Here is a 16171-nt window from a genome sequence, read left to right as displayed (position 1 = left end):
TGGGTTAAAGCCTCTGCCTTCAGCTCAGGTCATGATCCCAAGGTCCTGGGATCTAGCCTCATATCGGGCTCTCTGCTTAGCAGGGAGGCTGCTTCCTTCCTCTATCTGCCTACTTGTGATCTCTCTCTGTCAAATAAATAAATAAAATCTTTTTTAAAAAAAGAAAGAAAGAAAGAAAGGTTTGAGCCCTAGAGAGCTGAAGTGGGTTGCCCATAGACATGCAGGACTTGTGAGGTTTTTAAATGTTTTTTAGTAAAATGTGGAATTAGAGCCTTGGTATCTTTTTAGGGGAAACAAGTTTTTCTTCCATTATACAAGTTAATATGTATTTGTGAAAGATTATTTGGAAAAGACTAAAAAAATTAGGAAAAAATGTTTAGTTCCCTATGACTTTACAAAGAAATACTGGTAATATTTTCTGTGGCTTTTCCCCCAAAAAATATTTTCTATGCTTAGGTTTTAATTTGCTCTTTCAATCAGTTTTTTTCTTTTTTTTTTCATGTTGCACTGTAATATAAACACTTCGTCATGTAGTCACAATTTTTAAATATAATTATTTTTAATAGCTTCAGAATATTGCAAGTGGATGGTTTTGATCATTTTCTAATTGGTAGATATTTGGGTTGCATATTTTAAACATTTTTTTAAAGATTTTATTTATTTGACAGAGAGAGATCACAAGTAGGCAGAGAGGCAGGCAGAGAGAGAAAGAGAGGGAAGCAGGCTCCCCGCTGAGCAGAGAGCCTGATGCGGGACTCGATCCCAGGACCCTGAGATCATGACCTGAGCCGAAGGCAGGGGCTTAACCCACTGAGCCACCCAGGCGCCCCTAAACATTTTTTTCAACATAAAATGATCATTGTGATGAACAACTTTACCCACATGGCTTCTTCTGAATTTTGAATTCACCCACTAGAACAGGTTTGCAGGGGTGGAATGATTAAGTCAAGGTGAAGAACATTCTACAACTCTTGATAAAATACTGCCAGTTGTTTTCAAAAAGGATTATACCCGCATTTCTGAGACCCTCCATAAGCATTCCTTCTATGAATCCCATTTTCTCTACCTCCCAATAATAAAAAGAAAGTGATACTCTTAAAAGAAGGAAGATTTTAGCTGTGCCAATACCCTTCATCAACTTGGGGACGTCTTACCTCATCCATCCCGTTTGTCTGCTGTTATTTCTCTTTTGAACAGCAGATGGCAGAATAACCCCACAACAGGTGGTCATGACTTAATTTGATTGCAATGAGAAGAAAATTGCTTCTTTTCCCACATGTATTTCTTTCCTGAGATAAACAGCATGTAGGCATCTGCTTCCTTATTAGAAGTAAGACAAGTAAGAAGGTGGCTTTTCAGCAAGGAATATCAAGGTAACCAATATAAATTCCAAGCCTTAGGTTATTACACTCTGTGCAAAACCTCATTTCTCAGAAAGAAGGAAATGGAGGTTGAAATTCCACATATTCTAGATTTCCCCAGTTAATAATCATAAAAAAGTTTATAGCCAGAAAGTCACAGAGGCCCTTCTGTTGTAATTGTTAGAGTTTAGAGTCAGTAGGAACACCCTTCTCACTCAGGGAATTTTAAAAGCCCAATCCCACCCACTCCTCACAATTCTCTCCCCTAGCACTCATTTCCCATCCCTTCACAAAATTGCCAGGGTAATTGACTCTTAGATGAGATGAGTTTGACTTTCTACCCTGATTTTGTAACAGAAGTTCTTTTGGTGAGGTTCTTTGTTTGAAAACGCACAATAAAAATGGCTTTAGAATGACTTCAGAGGAGTCTTTCTTTTTCTGGTGCCAACAACAGATTCCAAAGCAGCTATTATTCGAGGTGGGTGATAGGATCCCTCGAGACTGTTTAAGTATCGGTTTTCAAAGTGCTTAGGAACCTGAAATGTCCTGTATGGTATATTTGCAGGTGCATAATTGGCCAAGTGCTCCAGGGGTTATAAAGACTGCCTTCCTGTGGCTGGAATAGACACATTTAGCCTCCTACTGAAATTGAAGGCTGCAATGTCGATAACAAATCTGATTCTAGCTCTCCCGTGTCACTGTAGCCCAAAGGTGCCTTTGTCTCCTAGGAGAAAGAGGTTGGAGGTAAGTGAATGGCCCTTAACCAGAGCCATGTACAAAACACTGCTAAGGAAAACTTTTGTCCTGAGAGTGTAGGTTTAGGCTGTTGTGTGTGAAGCAAATTTGCTTTGTTCACAGCCAACCTGCCTGAATGCAAGTATTGCGAGATGGCTAGGCTGAGAAGCAGCAAACTGCTTTAAAAGCAGGCTTTTCAGTGGGAAACTTTAAACATACAATGGCTTTATTTTTGTTAGACATAATTCTCCAACCTGGCTTTTTTATTGCACCAACCAAAATAAATCTGGATAAACTTAAAAGCTGCCTTGATGTCAGAAGAAAATGGATGTCTCTCCTGAACGCGTTTGAATGGTAGTACATAATCCTAGCTCCAACCAGATAAGAATACACCTCCTCCCGTAGAAAGCTTTCCTGGAACGGAATATCACCAGGAGCGTTCACTTTGGGGCTTGACGGTACCAGCCTGTCTTCCTAAAACTTCTGAAGAAATAGTTTGCCCACTCTTTTCACTCTTAACATTTGTAGTTAATACTTATGTGTACTTAGCTGGGTTCTGAACTCCTTTTATTTCTCAAGGCCCCTGGCATTTGATGATACCTGTGCAGCAGGAGCTTTCATCACAGCAGATACAGGGTGGTGTTTAGTGGAGAAGGGGCCAGGAGGGAGGAAAAATCACCTATGCATTTTCCTAAGTCGCTTGACTTAGGAAACCAGTAGTCTCCTTTTAAGAAGATCAAATGCATCTTTAAATATTAGGGTCTCTGGTTATGAAGACATGGAACTGTGAAACTGCTTTCCCCAGACAAACCTGAGGTGGAGGATGTAGGTGTCACATACGAATCAAAGAGGTGCCTCTCAACAGGGAAGATTTAATCAGCTCTCCTTCCCAGGATCAGCTGCCAGGTTTGAACATTTACTTGTCTGTGTTCCAGGCAGGAGACACTGCTAATTATGGGAGCAATTCCCATGGATACAGAGAAGAATTGTCTAAGCTGGGGAGTCAAAGCTCTGATCAAGAGGGTGCTGAGAGGAAAAATGCCCCCAACGTTCTCAGAGGAAATTCCAGAGTTGTCAAGGACATGCCTTCTCTGCAGGAATGTCCCCTCTATCTGGCATTTAAAGATCTGGAAATACGCTTTCCTTCACCTTCCTAACTCAGGCACTGAGAATCCCTTTATTTGAGAAACGGAATTTAAAAAGTGTTTTCTTTTATTCAAACACGATCTGATAGGTTATCTTGAAAAAACAAAAAAAAAAAACAAAAACCCAGGCTTTACCAAGAGTGATTCTCACAAATAACAGTACCTGAAAAGAGGCAGATTTGGCCATCAGGGTGGCTGAAATGGCATAAACATTTGAAACCTGTTGCCTTAACCTTGGCAGAGATGACACTGAATCCGTTCCACTGTATGTAAAGTAAGCTGTGGCAAAACTTAACCGTTCTCATGGTACAAAATCTAGACTCACAAGTGAGCTTCTCCAACATCAGTTTGAATTTATATTCTGTCCCTCTTCTTTCTCCATTTCTCCATTATGCAGAGCACCTGCTCCCTATCCCTCCCCCACTCCTCCAGCTGTCTGTCTGTCTCATTTGTGTCAATTAAGAATTCAATACTGCTTGATTTAATTGAAGACTTTCCCTGTATAGAATCCCAACCGCAGGTAGAGCATCAACCATCACTCCCATTGCCCAGAATAAAAACTCTAAAAACCTAAAGGCATACAAGTGTGCCTTAGAAAAGAGAAGGGGTTCTTGCTGGCTTTGCCAGTAAACTGAAGAAGGTGAGGAAGACAAGACTGGATTCCCTGGCAATACCAGTTATGTAGTTGGTGGCCTACCAAAAGGCAGCATTTCATAATTCATAATTCATAAACCAAGATCATTTGGGTCCACCCAATTTAGTTAAGGATTTCAGAAGTGGTTCTTAAGGCTTAGAAACCAAAGAACCAACTGAAAGAAATAAACTTCCACACCACTTCTTGGTTTACAAAGTGTTTTCCCATCCTCAGAAGATTGACTTTGACTTTCTGTTCATTCGGTCATTGAACAAATAGGCTTTGTTCTTTAGTCACCTGTTCACTGTTCATTGAGTACCTACTATGTGCCAGACAGTGTTCTAGGAGCCGAAAACCATGTTCTAAGAACAGAAAATAAAATAAAATTCCTGTCCTCATGGGACTTGGGCTCTAAAGGGTAGGGGTTAGGAATGGGGCAAACAATAAATAAATAAGTAAACAGGTAGTGTACCAAATGGTAATAGGATTATGAAGAATCAGAGAGGAGGTATGGGAGATGGAAATTGTGGTTTGAGCAGAATTTTTTAGTTTAGAAAAGATGGTCAGAAAGGACTCCATGAGCTGAGACATAAAAGAAGGGAAAGAGAAAGCTATACAAATATGACAAGAAGGAGAATTCCAGGCAGAGGTACAGCAAATCTAAGGGCCCTGAGACAAAAGTTTCCTTGTGAAGGAGACCAGTGTAGCTTAAAAGAGCGAGCTAAGGGAGAGAGGTAGGAGATGTCAAGGAAGTGGGAGAGGAGGAGGCAGACTTTATAAGGACTTATAAGTCATTGTAGGCTTTTATTCTGAGATGGAAAGCTACTGGAGGAATGACATATTTTATGATATGATTTATGTTTTAAAAGCTTTATTCTGCCTGCTGGGTGGAAAACAAGATAGGAATGCAAGGGTAGAAGGAAGAAGAAAACAGTTAGGAGACAATTGTAGGAATGTAGGGAAGAAGCAATCGTGGCTTAGGTCAGGGTGGCAGCAGATGGTGACAAGTGGTTAGATTTTGGAGGTAAAGGTGTCAGGAATTGCTAATGGACATGATACGGATATATGAGAAACAGAGAGGAGTCAAGAATATTGGGGCCTCTCGGTCCCATATTGAACTCGAGTTGGAAGAGGTGAGTCCGGTCTCAAAATGGAGGGCCATGATCCAAAGGAACCAGAGCAGTTGAGAAAACTGTTTATTGGTGGTTTGAGCTTTGAAACTACAGATGATAGTTTAAGAGAACATTTTGAAAAATGGGGTACACTTACAGATTGTGTGGTGATGAGAGACCCCCAATCAAAACGTTCCAGGGGTTTTGGTTTTGTGACTTACTCTTGGGTTGAAGAGGTGGATACAGCAATGTGTGCCCTACCACACAAGGTTGATGGGCGTGTAGTGGAACCAAAGAGAGCTGTTTCTAGAGAGGATTCTGTAAAGCCTGGTGCCCATCTAACAGTGAAGAAAATTTTTGCTGGTGGTATTAAAGAAGATACAGAAGAGTATAATTTGAGAGACTACTTTGAAAAGTATGGCAAGATTGAAACCAGAGAAGTTATGGAAGACAGGCAGAGTGGAAAAAAGAGAGGATTTGCTTTTGTAACTTTTGATGATCATGATACAGTTGATAAAATTGTTGTTCAGAAATACCACACTATTAATGGGCATAATTGTGAAGTGAAAAAGGCCCTTTCTAAACCAGAAATGCAGTCTGCTGGATCACAAAGAGGTCGTGGAGGTGGATCTGGCAACTTCATGGGTCGTGGAGGAAACTTTGGAGGTGGTGGTAACTTTGGCCGTGGTGGAAACTTTTGAGACAGTCGTCCCAAATGCATTAGAGGAACTGTAAAAATCTGCCACAGAAGGAACGATGATCCATAGTCAGAAAAGTTACTGCAGCTTAGACAGGAAACCCTTCTTGCTCAGGACTGTCATAGCCACAGTTTGCAAAAAGTGCAGCAATTGATTAATGCAATGTAGTGTCAATTAGATGTACATTCCTGAGGTCTTTTATCTGTTGTAGCTTTGTCTTTTTCTTTTTCTTTTCATTACATCAGGTATATTGCCCTGTAAATTGTGGTAGTGGTACCAGGAATAAAAAATTAAGGAATTTTTAACTTTTCAAAAAAAAAAAAAAAGAATATTGTGGATGTTGGGGCCTGAGCAACTATTAGATTATCTAATGGAATGAGCAGAGGCCGTGAATCAAGTGAAAATAAATCTTAAATCCATGTCTTCTGGGTTTTATAATTTGGGGCAAGTTACTGAACCTCTCTGAGCAACTATTGTTTCATCAGTAAGAAAGTGATAATGAGAATAGTAATACCTCTCTCACAGGTCTATGGTGAGAATTGAATGGGATGTGAAAATTCTTAGAATAATACTTGGTACAACAATACTCAATACATGTCACTTGAATCCTGGGAGCAAATAATTCCTTTTAAAATACTATGGATCCAATGTCTTCGCAATTATCTCCTCATTAACTTACAACCTGTAATGACTTCCCACTGTATTTTGAATAAATTCCAAAATCCTTCCAAATCCAGGAAGACACTTGCCCGGTCTACTTATTAAAAAAAATTTAAAAAGATACTGCATGGTGTAGCTTCACCTACCTGTCCAACCCAGCAGCCACACTGACCTTTTGTCTGACTGCTAATAGATCTTGACAACTTTCCAGTTTCAGAACTATCACACACTTTTTTAAAAAAAATATTTTATTTATTAGACAGAGAGAAATCACAACTAGGCAAAGAGGCAGGCAGAGAGAGAGGAGGAAGCAGGCTCCCCGCGGAGCAGAGAGCCCGATGCGGGGCTCGATCCCAGGACCCTGGGATCATGACCTGAGCCAAAGGCAGAGGCTTTAACCCACTGAGCCACCCAGGCGCCCCACACACTTTTTTTTTTTAAGATTTTATTTATTTATTTGACAGAGAGAGAGATCACAAGTAGGCAGAGGGGCAGGCAGAGAGAGTGGGGGAAGCAGGCTCCCCGCTGAGGAGAGAGCCTAATGTGGCGCCCAATCCCAGGACCCTGAGACCATGACCCAAGCCGAAGGCAGAGGCCCAACCCACTGAGCCACCCAGGCACCCCTATCACACACTTTCTTGTCTCTGCTTGGAATGGCCCTCACCCTAGTGGCTGCTGCTTTTCATCCTGCAAGAAACCATTTCCTCAGAATGGCCTTTCCTGACCATCGATTTAAAAATAAGTTCCCACTATCATTCCTTCTTTTCATTCAGGGTTTGTTCCTTTCATTCAGAAAAGTGAATCACAACTTATAATCCTTTTTTAAAAAAATATTTTATTTATTTACTTGACAGAGAAAGAGATCACAAGTAGGCAGAGAGAGAGGGAAAGGGGGAAGCAGGCTCCCCGCTGAGCAGAGAGCCTGACGCGGGGCTCAATCTCAGGACTCTGGGATCATGACCTGAGCCAAAGGCAGAGGCTTTAACCCACTGAGCCACCCAGGCGCCCCACAACTTATAATTCTGTTTTTCTGTTTATTGTCTGTCTCTTCCACTAGACTGTATGATCTATGAAGACAGGGACTACCAAAGGTATGCACAAGGCCTGGCTCCATGCTTGGCTCATAGTAGGCTTTCAATAAATATTTGTTGAAAGGTCGAGTGACCTAAAAGGTTCTTATTGGTATTATGATGCTATTCTTTTCCTTTTAAAAAAAAAAATCTCACTTCCTTCACATTTTGCACAATTCTATATTCCATTTTACTGATGAATAGAAATACTCCTCACTGTTGAATTGGAAAATCCCTTGACTCTTCTTTTCTGTACACTATGCTGGGCTTAATGTCTATGTATAGTATTAACAATGACTTGTTTTTTTTTTTTATGCTCACTTTTCAAGGCTATACTTGTCTTCTTTACAGGCAGATGGCAAAAGAATAAACCTAAGCTTCAGATCATCTAAGAACCATCACTCTTATCCATCCCAAGTGTTTGTATAAGCAAAAGGAGTGGGGAGGGCATTCCAAGAAAGGGAAAGTGTCAGCAAAATCATGCTGCATGTTGTGTGTGGGATAATTAGGAAACACACAGAGTTTTGGGCGTGTGGGTGGCTCAGTGGGTTAAAGCCTTGCCTTTGGCTCAGGTCATGATCCCAGGGTCCTGGGATCGAGCCCCACATCGGGCTCTCTGCTCTGCAGAGAGCCTGCTTCCTCCTCTCTCTCTGCCTGCCTCTCTGCCTACTTGTGATCTCTGTCTGTCAAATAAATAAATAAAATCTTAAAAAAAAAAAAAAACACAGTTTTTATGGTTGGGGCAGGAGAGTCAAAGATCTGGCTGGCTAGAGATCTAACAAGTTGGAAATATTCCCTCTTCTTCCATTTTCTGAAAGAATATATATAAGACTGATGTTACTTCTTCCTTAAATGTTTGCTAGAATTTGCTGGTGAAACCATCCAGGCCTAGAGCTTTCTTTAGGGAAGATTATTGATAAGCTCAATTTCTTTCTTTTTTTTTTTCAAGAATGCCCAGTTTATTTGCTAAAGCAGCTCAACTGCCATGGAAACAAGTTCCATTTCTTTAATAGATATAGGGCAATTCACACTTTTTCTTTCATCTTGTGTCAGTTTTAGTAAGTTGTATTACATAAGGTCTTGAATGCCAAACTGAAATTTCTTTTCTTGAAATTACTTACATTTTGGAGTCATTAAGGTTTTTAGGCAAAAGGGGGACAATCCATCAGAAAGGTTAATCTGGAGAATGTACAATAAAGGTTTGAGAAACAGGTCAGAGAAAGGGGAGAAACTGAGCTAGGAAAACCAGATAGCAGGCTTTTACAGAAATGTGAGGAATAAGTGACAAGGGCTCTGACCATAGTGGTTTTGGAAATGAGGGGAAAGAACCAAATTCCAGAAATATAACCACTTCTTTATCTATATCTCCCTTTGCCTGAACTAGGGTATTGGTAAATTTTAGTGCTTCATGGAACAAAATGCTGCTTCTCAGCATCTACTCTGACCAAGGTGGAAAGTATTCCTTGTACCAGAGCCCAGTGGTAGAAAGGTATAATATTTCTTCTGTGATTTAGATTTCTAGCCTTTAAAACTGAGGCCTTAGGAACTGGTGCCAGCTGCCTGTCCTTTTGGTTTTAAGTTTAAATTCACAATTAGCTTTTCCAATATACTGTTGATATTTTTCTTTTTTATGTGACAGATGTGGTTTCATAGGGCATCTAGAGGTTGCTTAAATTCTGTAAGTAAATACTGTGGTGTATCTATTTTCCTAATTTGGGAACTGAAATGGCAGCTATGCTAGAGGGAAGAAACATGGGATTTAGAGTCAAAGGCCTGAGTTTTAACACTGGCTCAACCACATATTAGCTGTGTGACCTAAGGCAAGGCACTTAATCTCTCTGAACCTTAGCATTCTCTTGTGTAAACTGAGCATAATACCAATCTTGCACATTTCACAATTTGTTCTGAGACCCAAATGAAAGAAAGTAGTTTTCATTTTTTAAAACAAATAATCCATTTAAAATCCAACATCTAATTATTTCTGTGAATAATGCTCTTAGTTAAAGCAAATTAACATAAATGAAAATCTTTTAGCTGATAATTTTAAGAAGTTTTATTTGTTTGCTTTTTGGGTGGATTTCCGTATCCCTAAGTGACTACAGTAATACTATTTGACTTTCAGGGAAAAAAGTAAAATTTACTTTTTGCTGTGAAAATTTCAACTGACTCTTAGAAGACTTTATACTTACCTCTAAGGGCTCAGTAACTTTCTTTTTTTTTTTTTAATATTTTATTTATTTATTTGACAGAGATCACAAGGAGGCAGAGAGGGAGGCAGAGAGAGGGGGGGAAGGAGGCTTCCAGCAGAGAGCCTGATGAGGGGCTCCATTCCAGGACCCTGGTATCATGACCTGAGCTGAAGGCAGAGGCTTTAACCCACTGAGCCACCCAGGCACCCCAGGGCTCAGTAACTTTCAAAGGAGAAATTATTGTGCATTTAGCAAAGACACTCAAGTTAGGTTAGAATTTGCAAGTCCTAACTCTTAACCTATGCTCTGAGAGGTATTAAGCCTGTTATCAGGAATAAGCCATAATGGCTTGCTTACTTCTTTACCTCCTTCAGAGGTCTTTACTTCAATGACACCTTCTCAGTGAGAGGTTCCCTGCTCATTCAGTTTAAAATTTAAAACTTCTCCCCAACACTTCTCATTTCCATTCTATGCTTATTTTTTCCCCACAGCATGTCATTTAACACATTATATAATTATTTGGTTTATATCTTGCCCTTTCCTCACCCTGTCCCCCGCTTTAATGTAGCCTCCATGAATTTTATCTGTTGATTGTTAATATCTCTAGAATATAGGACAGTACCTAGTTCATAATAGGCACTTGATAAGTATCTGTTGAATGAATTAAAAAAAAAACACTTCATGGGTTCTCTCTTTGAATTTAGTAGTGTAAGAATATGGAAAATCTGGAATATGGCATTTCAACAAAACAGTGATAGGACTCTGTGAGCCAGCTACTTCTTCTAATACTAGCCACAGCAGACCAACATGTCCACTTGTTTTTAAAAAAGATTTTATTTATTTATCTGTCAGAGAAAGAGAAAGAGCACGCACAAGCAGGAGGAGAGTGGCAGGCAGAGAGAGAAGTAGACTCCCCACCAAGCAAAGAGACCTATGCAGGACTCGATCCCAAGACCCTGGGATCATGACCTGATCCCAAGGCAGAGGCTTAACTGACTGAGCCACCCAGGTCTCCCTACATGTTCACATTTAAACAGAAAGGGTCCTGTTTGCTCAGCTCTGAGAACAATGATTAGAAACATTTTTGGTCACTGTTCACTTTATTGAAGATGGTAGAGTACAGGAAGTAGCAGAGAGGTGTTCGGGGGTCGTTTTCTAAAAAAATGGTCTCCCAAATCTTGGGCTCTGGCACACTGCCTATCAAATAAGGTTGGGAGTCATTAAGATAATCCTTTCCTATCACTTCCAGAGGATTCCCTCTGAAACACAAGTACCCCAGGAGGGGATCACAGCTTAATCCTTCATCATTTAACACTTGAGTTGGATTTAGGTTATGGGGTGAGAACTGGGCAGGAATATTTTACCAATTTTGCAGTTGTGCCTAAGGGCAGACTCTGACTAGCTTTTTTCACATGCCAAAGTCCTTTTGCCCCTAAATATCACTCCACCAATAGTATAGATTGCAACTAATGGAAAAGGATGGGAAATGAGTCCCTATTTCTAACCAGCTACAATTGTATCAATTCTATCAACCTGATCTCTGCAATTGCAATTACAGAGATCATAAAGGAAAAGGAGATTTGGATTTCAAGCATACCAGTCTGGTGCCACAGAAGGTAAGACAGGTTATCTGTCTGTCAATTTGGGGCCCTGAGGTGTAAATTTGGCTGTGTGAATGCCCACTGATTAGGTCACCATGTGATAAAAATAAGTACATGTTTTGTAGTTTATACCCAAATGTTCATACTCAAGCTGAGTGACTCTTTTGCTGTGTGCTATGAGCAATGATTCTCCGTCTCCTATAAGGGGACTGACTATACCTGGAGCGCCTGCAAAAAATACACATTCCTGTTAGACCTAACAGAACAGAATCTCAGGAAGAATACAACCCAATAATCTGTGTTTTAAAACAAGAATCTGATGATTATCATGGATAGCCAGGTTGGAGAACCTTTGTGAGGGACACCAAGGATATGACATGGGCCCCAAATTTAGGAACTTTGTTGTTTATTTGGAAAGTTAGAAATGAAGTAAGAAATAACTGAGCAGGGGTGCCTGGGTGGCTCAGTCAGAGTGTTAGCCTTTGGCTCAGGTCGTGAGTCTAGGGTCCTGGGTTTGAGCCCTGAGTCGGGCTCTATGTTTGGTGGGGGACCTGCTTTTCCCTCTCTCACTCCCCCTGTGTGTATTCCCTGTCTCATTCTTATCTCTCTGTCAAATAAATAAATTAAATCTTTAAATAAATAAACAAATGAGCATGGTTTCATCACAGTGGTGAACCTGTGGCACATTATATAAATGTTAACAATATGAAGACCAGAAAGAGAGAAGTCAGTGGTGGTGAAGACCGAGTAGAGGAAATAAGATTTTGAGTTTTGGATAGGATTTGAATAAAGGAAAGAGGAGCATGTGGGGGAAACCAGTAGGGAAATGAAGAGAGGTTCAGAGGCAGCAACACAACAGCATGTTCTTAGAACAGGGAGTCTGACCAAATTAGAATCTATACTTTGATGAAGTGTTAGAAATAGGAATTGATAGGTAGGTTAGGCCAGATTATAGGAGGTCTTAGAAGTCAGTCAGAAGAGTTTAACCTGACTGAGGTGGGAAAATAAGGAGTAAAATTAAACCACCCACTGAACAAAATCCACTCTAAGTGGCAGACAGGGTATGGATTGTGGTGCACACTTGATGACTAGGCCTACTGTCTCTTCTTAATTCTGAGACTCTATGCAGAAAGGGAAAACAAGAGGGGCCTGTGTGTATCTTCTCACTAAACTCTCTTATATAAATTTTTTTTCAATCTCTGATACAAATTGCCTTTACCTCTTCCTTTTAAAATCAACAGAAAAGTTTCCAGGGAACCTGAAAGCTGCTTCACTGTTTAAGGCGATGCTTACTTCTAATGGTAGAAACCCTTCTACCTATCTGTCTATAATCCTAAAGTAGTTTTTCTACCTATCCTGAAAACATATTGGTCTGGAAATTCCCCATAACTGAGGAAGCAGTTTACTTACACTGAATATGAATGCATTGCTCCCAATTTTTCTTGTAAAAGGTTTTATGAACTGTGAACCTATAGAAAACCATTTGAAGAGAGAAGGGCACTGAGAGTGTGGTATGTACCCTACCTATGGAGGTAAGCTTTCTCCCCTTCTGTTTCTTTGGTCACTACTGAGCAAGAAATTTTAGAAGCCAATGCCTGAGTCAGAAAGCCAAGCTCCTGAGTGATTGAGGATTTTCTGGTTTCAAATTAGACAGAAAACTAAATTAGCAAATTAATTGTTGGATGTGTTTTCCTGGGCCCTTCATCAGCTGCTGCAGGACGGGTAGCCAATCAAAGAAGACTTTTGGCTGCCTTGGAGAGGGGGCAGGGTTCAGAATCAGGTTCTGCTAGCTACCAAGTGTCAGACATGTTAATTTTAAATTACTTTTGTACAGCTTGGTGTCAAAATGATTAAAGCATGAAGAGAAAAACAGAACCAAAGGAGAGAGAAGGGAAATTATTTACCTTGCATCTGGAGCAAGGACACTTGCAATTCTATTTCATCTGGCCTTCTATAAATTATGTAAGTTCTAAGCGTTAGGCCTTTTAGTGACCACCTGAGAGGGTTGTGATGGTGATGGTGATCATGGCTCTCCATTCCCTTTGTATAATGTTGCTATCTCTAGATGGCAGAATCTATATCGCAAACACTAATATGGCCACAATTTCTTCCTCCTTCTCCAGTAAAACTTTATTCCAATAATGTATTAGTCACTATGTGTCACACACTGCCCTAAATATATGTATATTCTTAAGATTTTATTTATTTGAGGGAGGTGGGGGAGCAGAGGGAGAGGCAACCAGACTCCATACTGAGCATAGAGCCCAACCCAGGGCTCTATCCCAGAACCCGGAGATCACAACCTGAGCTGAAATCAAGAGTCATCACTTAACTGAGCCACGCAGGCACCCCCTAAGTATATTTTACATATAATATACCCTATAATCCTCACAAAAGTGCTATGAGGGGGATCCTATAATCCTTCACAAAAGTGCTATAATCCTCACAATAATGCTACGTATGCTATTATTTCCACTCCACAGATGAGAAAACTGAGGCCTGGAGAGGTAAAGTTATTTGCTGTAGTCACTCATCTAGCTTCTGCAGAGCCTGGATTCTAGTCCCAGCTTTGTCCTACTCCTAAACTGTACTGTCTCCTCTCCATTTCCCTTCTGGGTTGAAGGAACCAAGAACTTAAGTAAGTCTGATTACTAAGACAATTTCATTGGCCCTTTTAGCAGTCACACACATTTACTTTTTGTTGAAGATGCTGCTGAGATCAACCTTATTCTCCATGAAACAGCAAAGTCTTTACAGAACTTGTTTCCCAGGGTAAGCAGATAACCAGATCACTGGCTGGCTTGTCTGTCTTCGTCTCTGTACATAGCTTTTCCAGTTGGTTTCATGGACTTTGTGACACCTTTGTGACACCTTTTGCTCAAGATGAGCCATTTCATCTGTATTTTGTATGTGAAGTGTAAGACTGACCTCAGCGGCTATTGCTTTTCAACAGTTAACACAACGCTGTGCTGCTTAAGTTCTCTCAGTCTGCCAGATTTTATTAAGTTTATTTTTTCCACCCTTCCCACATTATCTTATCATGTTTTTTTGCCTCTGGAATTGCAATGTAGTGCTACTATTCAACTTTTAAGATCCTGATGGTGTAGAATTCAAAATATTGCTCCCTGGATGCTACTAAATAAGTTTTAGTTGCATCAGGATATTCTAAAGTTGCTAAGTGATACCGAAGCCACCACTCAGGATAATATTGATAATGCCTAAAAGTGATCTATAAATACAAGCATTAAATAATTGCCCACTGATAAATTTAGAAATAGTAAATCTTATAGCTTTAGGGATGTTTTAATCAACTGATTTTTAGTGAGTGCTATCATTTACCACTGTGCTAAGTGCTTGTCGACAAACTAATGAGGTGGGTTATATTATTTTCCCTCTTTTTACAGTGTCTAAGTGAATGGCAGAGCAAGGATGATAGGCACCTTGAATATTATATAGTCCAGCCGCCGTGTGCATTTCGTATGCTTCTAGTGAAGGATGTGGAGCTTGTTACATTTTAAGACTGTCTATTTTATATTTACATGACTTCTTCCATATTCTGAGCTAAAATGTGTGTTTCTAAAGCTCCTAATCATCAGTTCTAGTCTTGCCCCATCCCACCTCCCTGCTCCAGGACAAGTTTAATTCCTTTTTCATGTAGTAGTCCTTTGGTTATTTCAAGATGGTTCTTCTATCTCTCATGAATTCTTCAACTCTTCCTCATAAGCCAGGGTTTCAAGACTCCTTACCATCTTGGGTGGCTGGTCTTTATTATATTCCTCTAAAGGTGAACACATTACTTAGATGTGGTCTAAACAGAATAAGGCAGAATTTCCCTCCCTCCTTGTTCCAGATGCTATATTTCCATCAATCTAGTCTAAAGTTCCACTTAATTTATCTGAGCTGCATATGGAGGAAAACACAGCCTGACTCCCTATCGCCTTCCCTTGCCATGTGCTTGGTTTTAATGTTAATGTTCCTTTTCTGGTTCCATCATAATACGAGCACATATTTTTCTTCTGCATGACCTTGATCCTCCATTCCTTGTAGCATAGTACTGATCTCTGCATGGCACATAGGTTACATTTATTTTCTCTTGGTTTCTATCACCTCATCTCTTTCCGCTTCACCTCCTGGTTCCTACCTAGTTCAAATCAGAGAATCCAAATTGCTTTCTAACCATCTTGTTTCTTTCAAATGTGAGGTAGGCATGTTCTGAATCTGGTGTATTTGGATGTGTCTGTCCTGGTTAGCATTTACAATACATATGCTAACAGTCTGAGGCTGGCTGCCAAGAGAGTAGTTTGATTTGAAAATGCTTTTCCTAAGCAGATCTCAACGAGTTTCACTTTACATGAGTTCCAGAGGAAAAAACACGACCCAGGGCTTGGTCATCCTGAATGCAAAAGGTGATGAATGCATGCTTACTCTTCATTCCATGGACAACTAAACTGATAACTAACGAGGTCGGATGATAAGCATAATGGAAGGAGCCTGGGTTCAAAACTTGACTCTGCAGATTGCAGCCTGGGCGATCTTGTGCTAGTTACTTAACTTCTCTGTGTCTCAATTTCCTCATCTGTAAAACAGTGGCAACAATTGTACCCACTTCTTAGGCCTGTTGTGAGGAGTTAATTCGTATAAAGAGCTTAGAACAGTGTCCGGCTCACACATAGTGAAGGACAGATATTCCTTCATGTTGGATAACACCAAAACAGAAGGGAGATTATTTCTCCTAGGCATTTAAGTTTTCCGCCTGCATCTTTACAAGCCTTAATTCACTGAGCCTTAGTATTGAGGTTTTGGCTTTATAAGGAAGCAGACTTTCAGAAGGAGGCTCAAGAGTCATTTGTGAATGAATGCCCCTCAATCTGGGGCTGGTGAGAAGCAGGGTAGAATTGTTATTGAAGAGGGAGAAAGGCTAGAAGAATTAAAATCTATCGGGGATGAGATCCAGCATTATCTTTCT

General features: G+C 40.2%; 1 protein-coding gene across 1 annotated transcript; it reads left to right on the top strand.

Annotated features, from left to right (window-relative positions):
* Positions 1-5016: 5016 nt before the first annotated feature.
* Positions 5017-5688, top strand: LOC123951728 (heterogeneous nuclear ribonucleoprotein A3-like). The gene has a single exon (XM_046020663.1). It carries the CDS (start codon positions 5026-5028, stop codon positions 5686-5688), a length of 663 nt encoding a protein of 220 aa, XP_045876619.1. The 5' UTR covers positions 5017-5025.
* Positions 5689-16171: the final 10483 nt, after the last annotated feature.

The sequence above is a fragment of the Meles meles genome, chromosome 1, assembly GCF_922984935.1.
Source record: "Meles meles chromosome 1, mMelMel3.1 paternal haplotype, whole genome shotgun sequence".
NCBI lineage: Eukaryota > Metazoa > Chordata > Mammalia > Carnivora > Mustelidae > Meles > Meles meles.
The sequence above is the reverse complement of the archived record's forward strand: the minus strand, read 5'-3'. Positions and strand labels throughout refer to the sequence as shown.

What these genes read in the sequence shown, in the direction of transcription:
- LOC123951728 (XM_046020663.1), top strand. Translation starts at nt 5,026, where the DNA reads ATGGAGGGCCATGATCCAAAGGAACCAGAGCAGTTGAGAAAACTGTTT.